Below are 20,000 nucleotides of genomic sequence, written 5' to 3' on the forward strand. Positions count from 1 at the left end.
CCAATGATTAAAAATATTTAATAACAACATTTATTACATCCGAATAAGGGATCTTATTGGGGTCTGAATGTATACGTAAATATTAAATTATTTTATTTTAGTTTCAATATGGTGCACACTGTACTGTATTATTTTTAAAAATAAAATATTATTCCAGTATATCTTTTTTATCTACGGAAAGTAATATTTGCATATAAATTGCGTTAAATGTATTGGCACGCGCGATAATAGCGTATTGCAATTCCCAAACGAAACACACAAATCGCATTAAAGCCATTTTTATATGTGCGAAACGCGTAACGGAGATTTAACGCTCAAAATGTCTTTTAGAGCTTCTGTAAATAGTGAGCTTTTATATAAAATAAACTGCAGCTTTTTTGTATTTGTAAATATTTTTTAAAATTAGATTTCTGTATAATTTATTTTTATAGAATTTGTATTAATGTATGTTTGAATACTATAATATATTTAAGGAATTAATTACTGTCAATACATCAGTCCAATGGAATTAAGCCTGAAAGTGTCAAACATGCAACCATATTAACGATGATTCGATTAATTCACACCGTAATTCGACACGATTTACTCGATTTGAATATGCATAGACACATAAATGTATATTATATAATAATATATTAGCATTTTCAGTAGATTTTAGTCATGTATATATATTTATATAAGGGTTGTGTATCATTTAAAAATGGCAAAGGAGAGCGTCTACTATCGAGCCTGTTATTAAAAATACCAGTTCATTTGTACCAATCACCAAGATCAAGTATTCTTGCAGCAGATGCAACCATGAGTCCGCCCAAATGTCGAGAGTTTTTATTTGACTTAAACACGAAGGACTTCGATCGTTAAACAGCAATAAAAATAACTTTTTATTGGCATTTAACAATCAGTGACAACGGATCTATGATACTTCTCCATCATATTGAACATCATCTCTGCCACTGCTTGTTCATAACACCATTTCTACAAACATCTAGTGAACTTATGTTTCTTTTCTAACTAGCCTTAAATCTTCCCTTGAATATTATTTAAACGGTTTCAATTGGCCGAGTTGTGTTTTTCTTTGATTTGCCTGTTTCTTTGATAGTTATTATACACAGAAAACGTTTAATAGCTAAGACATCTCTATCTTATGGTATAATAGAAGCCTTTCGTAGACTGTTAAACAGTTCATTCATCGCATCGACCGCGATAATTAGCGCTAATATTTGGCGCTTTGCCCGCCCACCATAAAGCAAAGCGAAAGCTCTCCCCCAGACATTGATGAAGAGGCTTTAGGTGTATATGTGTTTTATACTCCTGTTTTCTTATGTGTATAAAATATGGTGTATATACAGTGGTGCAAAGCGCATTTGCAATGCAAAATGCAATGCTTCGGGCTTTACGACGCCAAAGGCGCCGCCGTTGATGAATTAATCCTTTGTTAAATTATGACAAGTTTAAACGACGACGTTGGCGGGCTTATGAATGAATGCGTTCGCGGCAAAATATTATGATGGCATTTAATATTTACCACATCAGAAATATAAATTGTAACGGTGATGAAGAGGTAGCTTTTCAAAAGCGCGAAAGGTCACTTGGATCGTAGTCAGGAAAAGGCGCAAATTGTAAATACTTATTAGATGTCTTCCGAATACTTTTCTTGAACTATAATTCGGTATAGAGTTACAACTTAGGTACATTGTATCATTTAACACTTGACCATATAAAATCTGACAGCACATACAAATGTTATGCAAGCTTCTGCTTTTGCAAGCTGTTAAGTAAATTAAATTAAATAGTACGCATACTGAATAATATGGTTTAAACGATACAAAATTGCGTCCTTCGATTATTTCGTAGTTCAGATTTGATGGTGATCGAAAAGCTCGTGAAATTGCTGCAAAAGCCTTCCAATAATAATAGATTATTTGAAAATGACTTGGACATCAATGTGAAAACAATTCAATGAATAATTTCACGACGATTTGCTAGAGTGGAATATTTTCAAAATGGTCTTGTTACTTAACTGTTTATTTTTCACTGATTTTATCATTAGAGCATCCACCCTATTTACCTGATTTAATAAAAATACATTATCTTCTCTCTCCAAAGTAAAAGCTGTATTCAAAAGCTTTAGGACTTGAAAATACTAAGTAACAAATGTAACCGCCATGTTAAACAAATAAAAACCAATATTATTCAAAGTCAATCCAATTGTATTTAAATTTAAGTTCATGCTTAAATAAGTAAATTACAACTTGAATATGTAAAAACATGATTATGTTTTATAACATACGTTGAATGATTGGATTTTTAAAACGATTTCGCATTCGTTCGTAAAACATCCATTAGCGATGTTAAACCGACCGTTAAATGACTTCTTTTACAGCATCTCGTACCAGCGGGATAACATCTTTTATCCGCGATTTAGATCTCCAGCCATATAAAAGCGTCATTTCAATCGATTCGCATTGTAAAATTAACGATCTGTACATATATTGAATTGGACATAAAGCCGGCGCTAGCATATAAAAAGTTCATCCCTTATAACCCGATGCCTCTCTAAAGGACCTACATAAACATTCATAATGACGCAATAAAAAAATAAAAGAACGACTTTATTTTATTAACAACCGGAAGCCAGGAAAATTTGAGCGAAAAGCGTCGCTGCCACATTATGGTAATTTCGCACGAAAAGTCATATAAACAGATGCAAAAGTTGGGTGCATCACGAACTGTAGATTTCACGGTCCACTTAATGGAATTTTTATTTTTGCAATATCGCATTGTGTGTACAGCGTAATTTGTCTGCAAATTTATAACTTTGTGAATCATCGTCGACCGGCAGACTTAATGAAAAATATGGTAATCAACTCTGGATTTTCGCGGGGCTTCCGGGAGGGTGAATATTCGCTTTAGATTACATTTTTCGGATGTATTTAATAATAATAATAAAATACATGTGTATTTATTGTGAAATATATTTAGTTAATATATATCGTATGAGTATGTAGCTGTGTTTAACTATTCCGCATAATGTGAACGTTAAAACGATATTTTATAACCATACGTCTTCACCGGTAGCAGACATTAGTTAAAAGCTTTTAAGGTACATAGTTTGTTGGCCTTGAATAAGCTACTCATGCCTGCTTTATAAAGTGATTTATAAATCACTTTACAGTATTAAAAACAATAAAATTAAATAAAAAATTCTAGGAGAACATATTTAAGTCATTATATTTCACAGAAAGCATTTTTATTTATTTATTGTACAATAAATCTTCCGACAGGTGTAAGCTTAATACGTTACAAATAAGTAGTGTGACATCATACTGAAATCATTCTGTAAGTTGATGACATGTTTTTTTACTATAAACTATTATTACAGCTTACAATCAATCGACGTTATTATAATTATTCATCCGTTTAAATGAGAAAAATCTATGAAAATTCAAACTGTGATGATCGATCGAAATTACAATTATATTGTAATCACTAATTCCGATCTCTCAAACACGATAAAAATATGAAATAACAGTAGGGTTTTACTAATAAATAACAAGTTTTAGTATGTAGCAAATTAGTTAGAATATATATTTTTAGCCTAAGCGATCATAATGTGAATATTACATATATTCAGTCTAATTGACATACTATAAAATTAGGCGTCATCAAAACGATGCACTTCATTAAAGTTAATTTAAAAAAAACTTCGTTTATAGCGACTCATAAAACTCACGAACGTTGCTTTTAGTATCGCATCGACCTAATTTTTCTCTATGTGAAAAATTTATGCTTTTTCTTTAAAGTCACCATCGTGAGAAAACGTATGTACGCTTTTAAGGCTATACGTCTCGTAAGGTGCAATTTTATGCAAAGTTCATATGTAATAAAAACCTTTCGTTGCCAACGAGCGGATAACAGGATTGTGTAACAAATTAAAGTGACATGTCGCAGAAGCATAGTCGCTATACCGTCACTGTATATAACATAACATGTCTATGTGATGTACGGGCGAATATGAGACTTGGCTTGCAACAGAAATTACGTGACGGTGCAGATGGATATCTGTTCGGTTTATGACTCTTTGGATGCATAATGTGTTCTTCGGGAGCGCAAATAAGCAAAAATATAACAGTGATAGCTTTATTTTGCAATATTTATGTAAATTTTGCATTCCATATTTATACTAAGAACGTGTCATGTATATATTATTTATCAATATATATTTATTAGTCAGCAATTAATAATCATATTTTAATCGTATTAAATGATTTATAATTTGATAAAGTCACTTCAATTCAAAAATGACGGTGACTCACTTGGAAAATGGAAATGAAATGTTAATTTAATATATAATATATTAAGGAATTGTTTACAGTATGTCATTTTAAAATATACATTTATATGTAGATTTTCTTTTCTGTATTTTAAAAAATATATATATTGGATGGTTAGTAATACATTATTGTGTAAGTAAAAGTAAGTTTTTGGGTTTTGAGGCCGAATGGCTTTGTCGTTAAATAGACGGCGGAAAAGTTAGTAACAGTTTATTTTATAAATATAAATAAATTACCACATATATAGATAAATGTAGATGCTGCTATAAGGCCGTGAAGTTGAATTATCAGAGAGTCTTACGGACGTGTTTAGTTGTATTGTTGTCGGCTGTGATCGTGACGATGCTAGTCTTGTACTCATGCAGTGTCCTGGCTCGACCCTGCTGCTGTGACTTTATGGCGTCTTTCTTAGTGCGTCTCTAACCGCGTTACCCTCCGTGTCTTATAAATATGACTCTGATCTATCGCAGATAAGGATGTTTGTAAGCCAATTGCATCGCTTAACGCCTAAATAGAAACGATTCAGATGGGCATTCCGGTGATCGGTAACCAAAGAGTAGAAGGTAATGTGCGTTAACGTGAGTATTTTCCAAACAAAGAGTAGTTTTTATCGGAAGTACTTCTACTACTTGTACTTTTATCAGAAGTACACTATCACACAACAATGATATAGATCTCTCTACCATTGCCGTTTTAAATACTGTGTATGCCTTAACTTTAGACACTTGATTTATCTTTTTGTTTGTTTGAATGTCCTCTTAACGTTAGAATGACCTTTTAACAAATTGTGTAAGTGGTCTACATCCCCATAAAGTAGATGTGAGCAAGGTCAGAAAAATATAGTAAGTAATTGATTATCCATCTTAAGTAACTTTATTTATTTTTTTGTTTGGACACCTTCAACATCGTTTCAATAACAATACCTTCTCTGTTCACTAGTTTAAATCTTTATTTTTGAAGAGATATGTATTTATTTAATTAGATTTTAGAAGCTCATAAAATCTACACTTATCTGACCCAACATAAAACATGTTTTTTTGGTAATTAAAATATCCATTGAAAATAATATTTATTTTAAAATTAATTTTGTATATTGATGTAGCAAGTAATTAATAAAAAAAACTCAAACGCTGCACTTTAAAATCATCCCTATAGCATTTAAATAATGTTATTAAATGGTACAACACTTACAGTAACTTTCTCAGCTTCCAGCTTTATTAAAAAACTTTAGAGCACAACATAAAAGTATTATTACTATGACATTTTTGCTGTGACTTGGGTGAAGAGTAAGATATTTTCTATGACAATAATTACATACATTATTTGAGACTATTCAATATTGCTGATGTAACAACGAAAAATCTCATATGTATAAAAACTCTTTGTACGCGATTCACATTTTCAAAATATTGTAATACATGCCAAATAGGTTTTTTGTGCTTATTTTTAGTTCAGGTTAAAATTTACCTACATTATAGTAGATCCAGAAAACGACGCACGTAACCGCTACATAAGAAAATATTGTATTTAAATATTGGGTTGATGTAAAAGTCTTTGCGTATTTTTTTTATAAATAAAAACAATTTTTTCATAAAATATTTTATCCTCAATAGCAACACTATATAATTTTCTTTAGTATATATAATAGTTTTTACCTTTCAACTAGCTTATTTATACCCTTAGAATAAAATTCGCGATGCTTTGATGCAACAAAGTTGTAAATAGATCTTTTAACTGGCGTTATTGATTTTTTTTCATTTCATAAATTTTGCATGGACCTGTATAGATAAAAATCAGACGGTGCAAGGTCCGGAGAATGTGATGAATGCTTAATGGCATAACAATTTAACTCCCTTAGTTTATGTTGGGTCATCATAGCCACATGTGGTCTCGCATTATCTTGGTGAAATGCTATTCTTTACGGTAAAACTACACATAAATCTAAAATTAAAGAGAGAAAATTACTCGTGAATATAAATACGAAAAGAAAAAAAATAATTACACAATAAAAAAAAAACACACAATAAATTGAATTTAAAACTTAAAATATCCTTTTAGTGTTCATATAAAATAGTAAAATTTTAACCAAATACATTTTTTTTATAAATATATTTTTTTTTAATTTTTGTTGACTTGATTCAGATTTTTTGCTGAATTTATTATATTTAATAATTTTTTTTCATTTATTTTAAGCTTCCCTGTATGTTTTTTTTAAGTGAAAATTATTATAAATAAAAGAAAGTGTATCGCACTAATAAAAATTATTTTTTTTATTATAAAATATAATGTGTTTTATTCAAAATAATTTTAAATTACTAATGAATTTATGAACAAAAAATATTTGCTTCCTCTTTTGATATTATATATGAACACCGAAAGGGTTAAACATGTTACTGAAAAATGTGAACTTATTATAGTATATTGTAAATTTATTGCGTGTGTAATTTTTTTCGTTGTGTTATTATATCTATATTTAATTTATTTCTTGTTTGTGTAATTTTTTTCTTGTGTAATTTCATTCTGACACTATGTAGTGTATATCACTCGCTCAGCAAAAAATACGTTCTCATTTAATTATTATCGAATGTTTAATTATAAAATCTCATAACTTAGAAACCTTCTACGATAAATTTTGCACAAGGAATAAAACAAAGTCGCCTAGTTTTATCGAAGACTACTCAAAACTTTGAAAAAAAACAGAATTCATCAATGACATTATAAAAACATAAAGTTCTGGCATCGGTCTGCTTTATATTCCTCTCAATTAGGATAACATAACAAAAAATATTTATTGGTTGGGCTAAGACCAAATAATTTTTTTCTAACAATATACTAATTACGGGTTTTGAAGCCTAATGAGTTATACTTTGCTTGAAGAGCTGGCTACAGTTCATTTTATTAAGCATATTATCAGACGGTGGAGTCGAAATAGCTGTTCTTAAAATCGGAGAGACTTCGCTGGAGTGCCGGTGAAATATTTTTGGCTGTGATTTGTGATCTTGTGATGATGCTGGACTATCCGCTGATGTACGTTGTGCTGGGACTCCTTGGAGTTAGTCTGGAGAGCGTCTTCCTCCGTCTGCTTTTCTTTCTCTGTCTACCTATCTGTCTCTATGTGACCAAGCTTCGCATCTTTTATGTTGCTAATTCGAGACAGCTCTGATGAATCGCAGACGAGATGTTGTTGAGGCAATTAAACTACTTCTTGTACACACCCACATAAAAATTACGCTTAAAAGTGAAATTTCTAGCTAGCAACTCTCGGCGATCGTTACCAAAGTGGTAAAAATAACAATTGTCCCTTTTACGTAGAAGAGAACGCATCCTTTCCAAACAAAGGGTAGTTTTCCGTGCACTTGCAAGTGATTGACGCCTCGGAACGGATATTCTAATGAATCGTCTGTGAAATTTTAGCAATTATTATTGCAATTGTTTATTATTAGGTCCATTGTTATGTCTTACTCTCGGAACAAGTTGATATTTATTTTTAATTGTTCGAAATGGTCGTTAGAATGATCTCTAAAAAAGAATGTAAATTTAATTTTAATTTATATACTTTTTCTCTATTGTCATACATAGATCAGGTTTATAATATATGTAGTTAAAGACAGTTTCATACTATTTAATTAAAGCTCGCTTAGCTTTCTCAGCTGACCGAGAGCTTCCGGCGCGGCGCGAGCTCTCGCGAATTTGAAAATTTGTCTGGCGAAATTTATGCGAAACTTCCCTCCGAGCAAACAATGTGCACGTTTGTGAGCTTCCACTCCACAGCCTTAATGCCATATTAATGTCTTATTTATGGAGCTCAAAACTCTGGCACGCCCAGCCGCAACATACTCTCTCGAATCGCGAATCTCTCTAATTTAGCACCCGAGAAATTTAACATTATGCGTGTCTCGATAAATCACATGTCCCGAAACCGATGTAATCTGATCGTCGTTTTACATAGTATGATGTCTGACCATGGGACGTGTAAGAATATGGATTGTTCACCACTGCGACATACCCTCGCCGAAACCACTAGACCGTTGGAAAACAAATTCAATTTGTCCAGACGGATTTCACGCAAGAATACACACTGAGTTATTGCTTAATGAGATAATATTCAATTTATATGTTGAGACTCTTACGAGAGGACAAAAGAAGTGATATGCGGATGAGCGGTTTAGATCAAAATTAGTTTAATTCGACAATTGGGTCGCGGTTAATTTAACTGGAATCTGTACAAGATAAAAATATATTCAAATTAAGTCGGTTTGAAATCGATGATTCAATTCGGCACAGAGAGTTAAAAAAACAACCGCTAATTTAATCATGTGAACCAATTCTTCCGCACCATAAGCCAATGTAAAAAATAATTGAAAACACAGTTACCGTGAAAAATGTTTGTTATTACAACACATGAAATAGTCTCGTCCGATTTATTCACTTACAGAAAAATTTGAAATTCAACTCAATTATGTTAGAATAATTTGCTTTATTTTAAAACATGTACATATTTAATTTGATAATATATAACATATGGAAGGATAAAGAGATTAATAAATTAATTAATGTTATGGAAAAGTTCATATATTCAACAATATTTTTTTAGCCTAATTATATATTATTAAGTGGCTAACCTAATAATATAACTTAGGTTTTTAATAATGATATAGATTTTGCATTTAGTTTACTGTTTATGACTTATATGTATATGGAAAAAGTTGGTAAAATTTTAATGCAAATTTATTAATAAATTGTATTTTAAAGTTATTATACAGTTAAATTTTTTACACAAAGCTATCATCAAAAAACTAAAAATTAAATAATATTTATTTTCATAAACCCTAATTAATAAATAATACATATTATAATATATATAATACATTGATTAATATTTTTTAAAATTGCAATCGATTATGACAATTAAATATAATGTGACATATTTAATATTCTATTCTAGATATCACACTGTTTTTTTTATCAAAAACCATATTTGATATAAAAAAGGTCAATTATATTTTTTCCTATTAATACTGTTATATATATTATTTATGTTGTAAAATTATATTGCATTTTTCTAGTATATACAGAAATATTATTTTAATAAATTTAATTCCAAAACATACATTATTGAAAATATCAATTGCTCTTTGTATTATAATTCAAGTTTTTATAGCAAACAACAGTATATAATATAAATTAAATTTACCAGCAAACGATTATAAATTAATAACCGTTTTGTCGTTGAATTAAAATCCGTAATAATCCCAACATTATCGTTCCATAAAACTGACACTAAAACTAAAATATGACATTGCGCGAATATGATACTCGAGCACCGTTTCAATTTGTCATTTTTCGTACTAATCCTCAGCTTTGTGCGAGGACTAAAAAATGAGATTATAATATACGTAATTTCACTAGTGAGGCATTAAGGGATTTGCCGTATCGCTTTCAATGGGTTCCCTTGCGGGTTTTCCAAGTAAGGGTATTAATTCGTCCTTTTTTATCTTGCTACGAAGCCTCTCAATCAATTGATTGATTGTGAACCACAGACAAAAAGGTATTTCGAATAACAAAAAATAAAGCTTGGTGCACGTTGGTTTTTCATTTTCGCGAAGTGGTTTCGCGGCAAAACAAGTTCGAGCTTTTCATTTTTCAGGGATGCATTCAATTCCTATGAATGTGTGTACGTAGGTTGTTCTAAAAGTATCTGAACTCACTATTCACTATTTAGTTTATTGTGATTTATTTTTTTACCTGCATTGTTTAATTAAAGAACTCATCTAGAACGTTATTTTTTTAAATGATTAAGTATGGAAACCCATGAAATTATAAATAGGAAAATTTGGCAAAGAAAAGTTTAAATACATAAACACTCGTTGCCTATATAGATGTTTTATATTGAGAAATTAATTAAGAAAATTAGTATTCTGTAGCATAAAAATAATCTCAAGCGAAAAAATGTACCTTGTATTATTGTATTAATATGTTAAATAGATTAGATAGATTTAAAATCAAATTTAATCAATTTATGATATAAATAAAAAGCGACAATTTTATAAAATCAAAATAGGATAATGAAATATTAATAAATTGTTTAAAATGTATTTACATGTATCGATAACTATTTCTTCAAAATTTTTTGAGAAAAATCGTAAATCAAGAATACTTATTTCTCGATTTTTCAATAAATTTTTCGATAAATTTTCAGCAACCATTTTTTGTTAAAAACTGTACGATAAACTGACTCCAGCATAAACTCTCCCACTTCAAAGACCTACCATTTCAATTCCACCGCCTAATAACAGCATCCAAATTTTTATATATATGTGGTTCATAAAATAAACTTTAACCAGATTTTCCAGTCACACCCCTTTGGCCCCAAAACCTAAAATAATTAATTCACTTTTGCTATGACAGAATGTTTTAATATATATTTTTATATTTAGATTGTGCTATGTTATGAAGCATTGAATCATAAATACTTTATAGATTTTAAGCTGAGTTTTTGAATTAAGAATCCAGATTAAAATAACGATTTTTTAATTAGGAAATGTTATTTTTGGTACAAAAATTATGTATAATGTTATATTATAGTTGCTTTGGTTATTTTTACGGCTATCATTATGTTGCATATGCATTGTTTCGCAGCGAATGAAAATTTGTTATAACTTTTAACCCTGAAAATAAATAACCTAATTCACGTATATGCAAAACTATACGCAAATTCTTAATATTGCTCTTAAAGTTGTATACACCATTCATTGTTCTCAAATATAATCTTAAAAGTAATATAAAATATAAGTTCAATAACTTTTTGAACAGTCCACATATCTTCAAATGTACCTACATATATTGTATGTACGTTTACATATGTACATAAGATGGTAAATACTCTAGGTCTAGAATGCGATTGCTGCGCCAGATGCAACTTGCCAGATGTCGCTAAACCATAAGCCAAAATGCAAAAATGTTCACGTGTACGTACAACGAACTACGTTGTCAGTTCCAATCGGTTCTCTCCCAAATTGAATTTAACCTTTTTTTGTTCTCTGCGGAGCTTATTTTATTCAGACGAAATAAATTACACGTGACAGCTGGATATTTCAATTTTCTTTACTAGAAAGCAATGTTATGATGTTGGATGAAAAAAATCCTTTAAACCTCGCTAACAAAGATGCTCTCCCTTTTTTACGTGAATGCCAGTCTATTACGATGTCTTTTTATAATGTTTTGTATCGCATGCTGCTTTTGTGTATTATATAGATAAAAAATGTTTAGCAAAATATGATTTATTGTGGTGCAAACTATGAATATTTGTATTGATTCAACAAAACGTATTATGCGCGCAATTCGATTGTACATTGCTACAATGACTGAATTCAGAGAAACAATAATATAATACATATTGGCTACCACCCGGTTGATCAATAAAAGCTCTTCACAAGTGTAACATCAGTGTGCATTAATACTGATCACAATAAGGCTATTGATTAGCCCAATATATGTTTATATCAATTATGAACGTTACTGAGTAATAAAGTTTAATAAAATATTTAATTATTAACACGTCTTACATTTTACATTTTGCAAAAATATATACAAAACGTGTACTATATGTTTGATATGATGATTAGGGCTATAATAGCGTAGTCCTTACGGTCTTGACTGGTAACTCAAAAACCGCGGGCTCGAGCCACGGCAGCAGATTCGAATTTTAAGTTATAAAAATGCGCTAATATTAAAAATCAGCCACAGTTACAAAGTATCATCTATTAATTAATAATTTTAATATACATAATAATTCTTAATTAATTCTATAGATGGACCTTCTTGTGGCTTCTTTTGACGCTATGGAAATGCTGCATAGACACTTGGCTTTTACTCCAACTTTTTACTTCAATGGCGACTTAGCTGCGATTGAATAATCTAGCTTGTCTCTTCTGGCGGGTGTTTTGAAAACAAAATTTGGATATTTTATTAACTTTTTGGAATTCGAATTATTATTTTACATTTTTTTTATTTATTACTATTGACGTATAATACCTTTATTTATTAATAAAAATATACATGGATTTTTATTTCATCGTCATAGAAGTTTCGCGGCTAGTTTTTATTATTGCTCATAAAGTTTTTGATATTTTGTGATATTCTCTGGTCTGGACACTTTTTAACGTGGTTCAGAAATTTGACCCATCCTTGCTCTCTTATCAATATTCTTTCGCTTTTTCTGATTTTTTCAGTTACAATAAATGATCTTTCATATGTTTCTTGTTCATGATAATATGCTTAATTTAAGCAGCAGTTTTTCTTTTCGCACATAAGAAATGAATGAACCTTATTCTACCTAGTCATATGGACTAGTGTTACTAACTCAAAAGCTTCCATTTTCAATATGCCTGCATATCTATTTACCTAATATCACACTGCGTTATTGTATTATATTATATACAAAATACATAAATATCGAAATCGCAGAATAGTTGCTAGTAATTTATTTCTATTCCCATGAAAATCATATCAATATGCATCAATTTATAATACACATGACTTCCCAATTAGCCTGGTTTGTTAAAGCATTGAATTCAGGGCATGTAGCTAGCATTTCATTACAACTGTAGCTAGCATACATACATACATGCAATCGCCATATCAGTTACCTACCACATCCCATTCTGAGAATATCTCTCGGTTACACAATGCCGTGCACATTTTGAGAGTTGCATCTCTATGGCCCTGGCTGGTCGCAGCATCCGCCACTATACTAGCTTTATCTTTCTACTCTGTTTGCGATAGTTTCCCAGGTCACCCAGGCAAACGGTGAGGTTTCGCAGATAATGCAATTGTCACAGTCTGCCCACTATGTCGTCCTGTATATTGTTAAATCTATACATAAAGTCAGATATCTTGACCAATCGATCTATTCGATTTTCCAAAAGCTTTCTTAATGCGTGTGAATGTACTACAATTTGTGTAATTTAATATTTTATCGTGATATATGGACGCCCGTCGCTTCATGTTAAAATATATGCTTGCCATTTACTGAAAGTCGGCATAAATTTTCATTATGCGTCATAATTCGCGCTAGAGTTTAACTAATGCGTATCATTTTTTATTGGGCGAGCATGGTCTTGTATCGTTTGTGAAAGTTTATTATTTTAGAGAAAAAAATAGCATTGAAAAATTACTTCGTTTGCTCGATATTTGGTATGTATACTAAAAGTATCATATACATATATTGTGCATATCGTCGTTATTAATAAAAATTACTTTAACGTTGCGTATAAAAACGCGATTTATACTAGTTTTAAAAATAGAATACAACCCACATTAGGGTTCACTGTACTAATGCATAAAAATAGTTATTAATTATTTATGTAACAATGGCATTATATTAATATATGTATGTGTGAGAATTTACTCTATTAATATTTAGTACATTAGCTACCTAATTTATAATCAAAACCTTTTGTATAAATCGTTAATTCTTGCGCTAGCAATTATTTACTTGTTAGATTTCTATGATTACTACCATTAAATTAAATAAATTTATTTAAGCTTATAATTAACTTTAATAATAAAAGTTAGCACTATTAGAATCCACATATTTTTTTCTAATTGATTACAATTTTATACGGTGGTGTAAAATTTGAAGTTGAAAATCTCAAAATGTACTTTCTTTAGCTGTTTGGATGTTAAAAATCTTACGTTGTAAGAAGTTGTCTAAATGTTCGAACAAGTGTTAATCTGTTGCAAGACCTCTGGTTAGTATTGTGGATAAGGCAATATTTTATTGCCCAACTCATTCAACTTTTGAGGGGCAATCTTGCGATGTGTGATCGGATAATGGAAAAACGAACTTTTCAATTGACGATGTAGCAGTTTGACGATGCTCGATGCATTTTGTCGATTTTTTGAAAATAACTCTCAGATTCAACAAATCGTAGTCATTATAAATTTATTTTGATTTAATTTCTACCATAAAATGGTTTAGGGCTTTATTGTCAAAATTTGTTGTCATAATGAATTCACTATTTATCGTAGGTTGCGTAAAAAAGCGCAGAAGTGCGGCACTCACTTGTCGAGCTTTTATGCTTTTTCTTTTTGTTTTAAATAGTTTAAAACTGTTAAATAACTCTTCGTCTTTTGGTGCCCATCGCGACTTTTTTGAAACTTTTTTTTTTATTACGTACTAGTATTAACACCAAAACCACTGTTTACGAGCAATTTTACTACATTTTCTTATTTTAATATTTAATTTAATAGCAAAATTTGAGCCAAAAGTACTAAATAGAACTGAATTGGATTTTAATTAATATACTACATATATTTAATTTAGCCTTATATACAGTCCAAGATATAATCTCTTAAATTATATGAACATAAACCGGATATAGTTATATTTTCATACATACCATTGAAAGTTAAATTAAAATAACTAAAACCACAACTATATTACTAACAACCTATTAGTTTTATATTTATTTTGTAAATAAAATAAGCTGCAGATATTTTTTAAATTAATAATTTATTAAACGAAGGCCTTTTTAATAAAATTTTACTTAAATTAATTTTAAGTTTAATGAAATTAATTTTATATACAAAAACTAATTAATCAAAATATAATTATGAAATGTATACTATTATTGTATTATTTATTATTATTTTGTATATTCACAAATATAAAGGATATGTATATAAGTATAAGTTTTATGATTATATAATAAGTATATTTTATAATCATATATAATATATATAATAATATTTATTATTTTATAAATGATTATAAAAGAAGTATATTTTAAAATCATAAATATATAATTTAATCATGGCCAACATCATTAATATGTAAAAGACCAAAATTAAAATCCCATATAGTATTTTCCAATTTTTATCGTGTGTGGAAGATCGAAATCAGTGATTATTATAAAAATATTTTTTCGGTCAATAATTATAGGTTTTCTTACTAATATAAAATCTAACTGGGTCATACCTAATAATATAAAATTGAACTAGATCATTCATAGCGATATATACTGATTGTAATCAACATTATTATTGTAAAATTAAAAATTAGATGTTATATATTTACAGACTTTAATTTTAGTTTGATGTCTCACTACTTATAGAAAATATTATAATTTTGTAAGAAATTTATAATGTAAAATAGTATATTTCATTTATTAGATATGATTTTTTTCTAGTAACATTGCTAAGAAAATTATAATTATAATTATATGCTCATTGTAAAAAAATAGTTAATAAATAAGTATAAACTTATTAAATTTTACCCTTTAAAATATTTTTTTTTTTAAAACTAATAGATACATTTAATATCTATCTTGTATCTGTCTTTAATCTGTCAGTTTAAATGCTTAAATTTTTATTTACATTTTTTCTGTAAAAAAATATGTTAGTCTAATGGTGCCTTTTGATTATTTTTAACGAAAATATTTTACACTATTTCAGTACGAGTAAAAACTTACTCAAGCAAAATTAATTAATGTTTTCTGTTTTAGCAATAAATAAATTTTAAACATATACCTAAATATTTATAATATTTTAATTAAATTTATAAAACCAACCCGAATTAAAAAATAACTAATAAATTACCAAATTGTATCACGAATTGTCTTTTATATTTTATTACATAAAAAAAAACTTTTTGAATGAGTATACAGAAATACTTTAAACAAAATGACCATTTAATAAAAACAATCGTAAATTTTTATAATTATATTAAAAAATAAAATTTTAAGTAAAGATGAATAACGAAAACCGCAATTAATTTTAATTCTTAAATTATAGAGAAAAAAATCGTTCTGAATTGCTTTAAGTTGAATATTTCTTATAATATAAAAGTTTGGCTTAGATTTTAATTAAAGACATTGTTTTATTTCAACAATTTTTAAATATAAATATCAATCAATTACATTGAATTGTACAAAAGTACATTTTAGAAAGAGCACCATTTTAAATTACGTTTTCAAATTTTTTATCCTACACATCATATTAATACAATACATCACTATATTTATAAAAAAATCTCTTATGTGGAGTTAACGTAATTATTTTTAATTAAAGATAGCAAAGATTAATAAAAACGTTTTCACATACTTTTCATTATTACTAATTATTTACTTTATTCATCTCTACATAAAAAATAACATTATCGATCAATAGCAAGCAATAATTAGGATTAGTTAGCTATGTATGAAAACCCTGGAATTCGGACTGAAGCATAGTCGTCCCTTTTTCTTCCTTCCAGGTCTGCTTGTTAGGTACACTTTCCGAAGAAAGAATAGCCAGGAGTCAGGAAAGGGCAATCCTGTGGCTACTGTGGAAGTTGCAGCCAACACCTGCCGCACCTGTCTTAATCAACGGTGCTAAACTAAAGTCTCATTCTGAAGGTAAGCACCTTCATCAAGTAATTTATGATTATGACAAACTAATCAGCACCGTTTACTAACCCAAACTTAAAATGCCTAATACTCGTTAATAAATTGCTTAACGTGTTTTCATATGCACATTTAATTATTTTATTGGTACCTAAGCGACCATAGTAACATTATATTTATTTATTTATTTAAATATGACATTACAATGGTAATAAAACAATACATAACCATATACGATCGCGCATATAATTTTTAATCCATGACAAATGTTGTCAAAGGCCTTTTCAAAATCCGTATACATATTCAACGTCTACTTGAATTTATATTTTTTACACGAAATTATCAACTGTCTTTAAATATACACAATTAATAATGTATTGCGACATACATTAAAAGTTGAAATATTTAAAATTTAATGAACTAGATGAAAAAAATAATTTTAATTCATATATAATTTTTTTCGATAGACAAATTATGTTATTTTTACCTAATTGTTTGCAGCCTGATAAAATTGTATATAATATATGATAATTATCATTTTATTCCATGCAGTTAAATACTTGCGATAACCATCGATTAGGGTCGTTTGTGAAGTGGTTTATTTTAATGAAATATGTGAAAACTTTTATTTTTAACGTATAATATAAGACTGTTTAGGTGAATATTATGAGTTTCTAAAAAAGACAATATCAGTCTATGTCTAGTTAATTTATTTTTATTTATATAAAATATGATATTCAATACAATTGAAAATTGATATTCGTATATTGTGACTTGATAGTGATTCAGAATATTCTGAATATTTGGAACTAATATCGCCAAACCTTATACATAAATTTGACAAATATGCCTTGCAATTTCCATGCCCGGATTCAAAGTAAAGCAAAGGTCAAAACAAAATTTTAACCTACTGGTTGTTGTGGTGTGAGGTTGTGTCGCCAAAGGAGGGAGGGCTTCCTTTGAACATCCGTTTGATGAGAACTTACGGGTTAAAACACTACACCCGCACAGGCAGTCACGTAAATATATTTTTGCCGTCGCAGTCTGTATTTTTCCACTTTCCCGTCTGAATATTGAAATACAATTTGCTCCGCCGGAAAATGTGCGCCAACTACCAACGAGCAAGTCCCTGCCGGCTTTTCCTGGGGTCCGCAATATTTTATCGTAGACCTTATTATACGATAGTCATCGCGAGCGAATAAACAACGCTCAACAAGAATGGCAAATATATTGGTGGCGTATTTTTTCACCGGGCGCTGCATACAAAGCGTAAGATTAAGATTTGATATAGACTATGCAAAACTCAGTTTAATTCTCTAAAGTATGAGAGAGTTAAAATAAAACACAATTCTGCATCGAGAATTATATGAATATCAAAATACGATTTGAATCACTGCATAGCTTTTGTAGTATTTATTTATGAATAAAAAAAAATTATTATATTTTTCCTAAAATAAAAATAATTTTTGTATATTGAACTGTTTTTGCGAGTTTTTGCAATGCAATGTATAAATGCTGATAATGACAAGTTAACGGTCATTTCATCTCTTCGACGAAAATGTTACTATATTCAACAGTGTAATTCTGAAATAAATTCAACTTTTGATGCATTTAAATCCGATTATATGTTAACTTTTGTGTATCCAATGCAATTCTATACACATAGATATGAATATACTATTTAACACACGTATTCGAAATTCACACTAAACATAATGCTTGACTCGCAAATAAAAGCTGTGATTCCGTTGCCGTGAATTAATGCAACCGGCGGCTGTTTGCGTTTTCGCGTAGAGAGCAACATAATTATCATCTGCAAAAATGAAGCCCCTATTAAATCTCGAACGGGAAAACCTTAGCGAGATAAATTAAAAGTGCTCATTTGCATTTGCCCGGCGTCACAAAGCTATCACTTTTTCACGGGGGCGAGTGTCGTTAATATTAAGAATTTACACGGCACCGTGCCCCGCCTTGTAAAGCTTCCATATAAATATTCAGTAATTAACGTCTGCGACCCCCCCTAGCTCCTGTAATACTTCTGTAATACCGTTTCTTATTCTGAACGCGGCTCTCGCAACTCTTTTGTATTCATTGCTTTATTAAGTGAAAAAATAATGAGAAAAACGGGGACGGTTATTAAAATAGAATAGAAGTTAAAGTAACGCCGTTAAAGTCTCACCCCCGGCGTCTAACTACGCAATATTTAAATAATAAAAACATTGCTTCGTCAAAATAAATATAGCTCTTATTTAATGGTTAGCTTGTTAAAACAGTTAATGATAACTGAACAGCGCTATCTCAACTTCATGCCATAATTGCAAAGCTTCTCGTAACACTCTTGAACAGTTATTACATGTGTGCGCATTAAACACTATTATCATAAAATAATACATTTTGAATTTCAGAGTAAATGAAATTAAAAATATATTATATAACAACTGTAAAAGAAACTGTAAAATGTATGAAATATGGCGAAATTCAGTTATAAATATTTTATCCATATTTTCAATTCTTACGGTATCAGCTATGAGATGCATCAAACCCGTCCAAGTTTAATAATTTTTCATCGATAAACTCTTCCCTGCTCTGACATGGACATACATGTTTCAAAAGCATATTTCAGATACGTACAAACTTTTGTTTATACGATACAGTGTGGCTAAAAAATTAAATTAAAAAAAAACTATATTTATGGATTGCTGCTTGTGAAAAAGTATGTATACATTGATGAAAAAATGTCAATGTTATTACCTCACAAATTTGCTATTCTAAAATTAGTAAAATAATGCTAATAAATAAAAGTGTTTTTTATGCCTCAGTTGCAGAAACAGCTTGTAGCTTGTGCATAAAATATCTGACAAGTTAATTAGTGAAAAGATTGAAAGGAGACGCTATAGTTGAAATTCATTATCAACATCTATTAACAGCATTGACTGTAAGAACATGCATGAATTAAAAGCAGAAAGAAGTGACTTTTATGATAGTGAATATAATTGGCATTAATTCGAAAAAATAGGGAAACAATGTTTTTAAAAGACATTTAAGATTTAATTAACTTTGTAAATAGTGTCTTTTATTTTATTTATTTTTTAATTCAAATATTCCCATAATAATTTAATATCGCCATTATACAAAAAATAATTATACAATTGAACATTTTAAAATATAAATAAATAAATAAAAAACAGTCATGGTGTATACCATAGCAAATATGTTTTTTCAACTCTTCATAGATATCACCGAAAACATCCCTGTGCTTGGCAAACTTGTTGAGAAGCTA

The 20,000-nt window shown here is 29.2% G+C and overlaps 1 protein-coding gene across 4 annotated transcripts in view; it reads left to right on the forward strand.

Annotated features, from left to right (window-relative positions):
* The window catches only part of LOC148238880 (uncharacterized), a 413,987-nt gene that overhangs the window by 359,255 nt on the left and 34,732 nt on the right, over positions 1-20,000 (forward strand). For 3 of the 4 annotated variants that reach the window (XM_088181572.1, XM_088181582.1, XM_088181617.1), the window contains exon 4: positions 16,591-16,732. The exons of the other annotated variant lie outside the window; for it this stretch is intronic. In XM_088181572.1, coding sequence (XP_088037698.1) covers positions 16,591-16,712 — 122 coding nt within the window. In that variant the 3' untranslated portion in view covers positions 16,713-16,732. The remainder of the gene's footprint in view (positions 1-16,590; positions 16,733-20,000) is intronic. 4 annotated transcript variants of the gene reach the window in all.

Source organism: Plectrocnemia conspersa, unplaced genomic scaffold (genome assembly GCF_051122295.1).
Source record: "Plectrocnemia conspersa isolate PC_06_02 unplaced genomic scaffold, ASM5112229v1 ptg000001l, whole genome shotgun sequence".
Taxonomy (NCBI): domain Eukaryota; kingdom Metazoa; phylum Arthropoda; class Insecta; order Trichoptera; family Polycentropodidae; genus Plectrocnemia; species Plectrocnemia conspersa.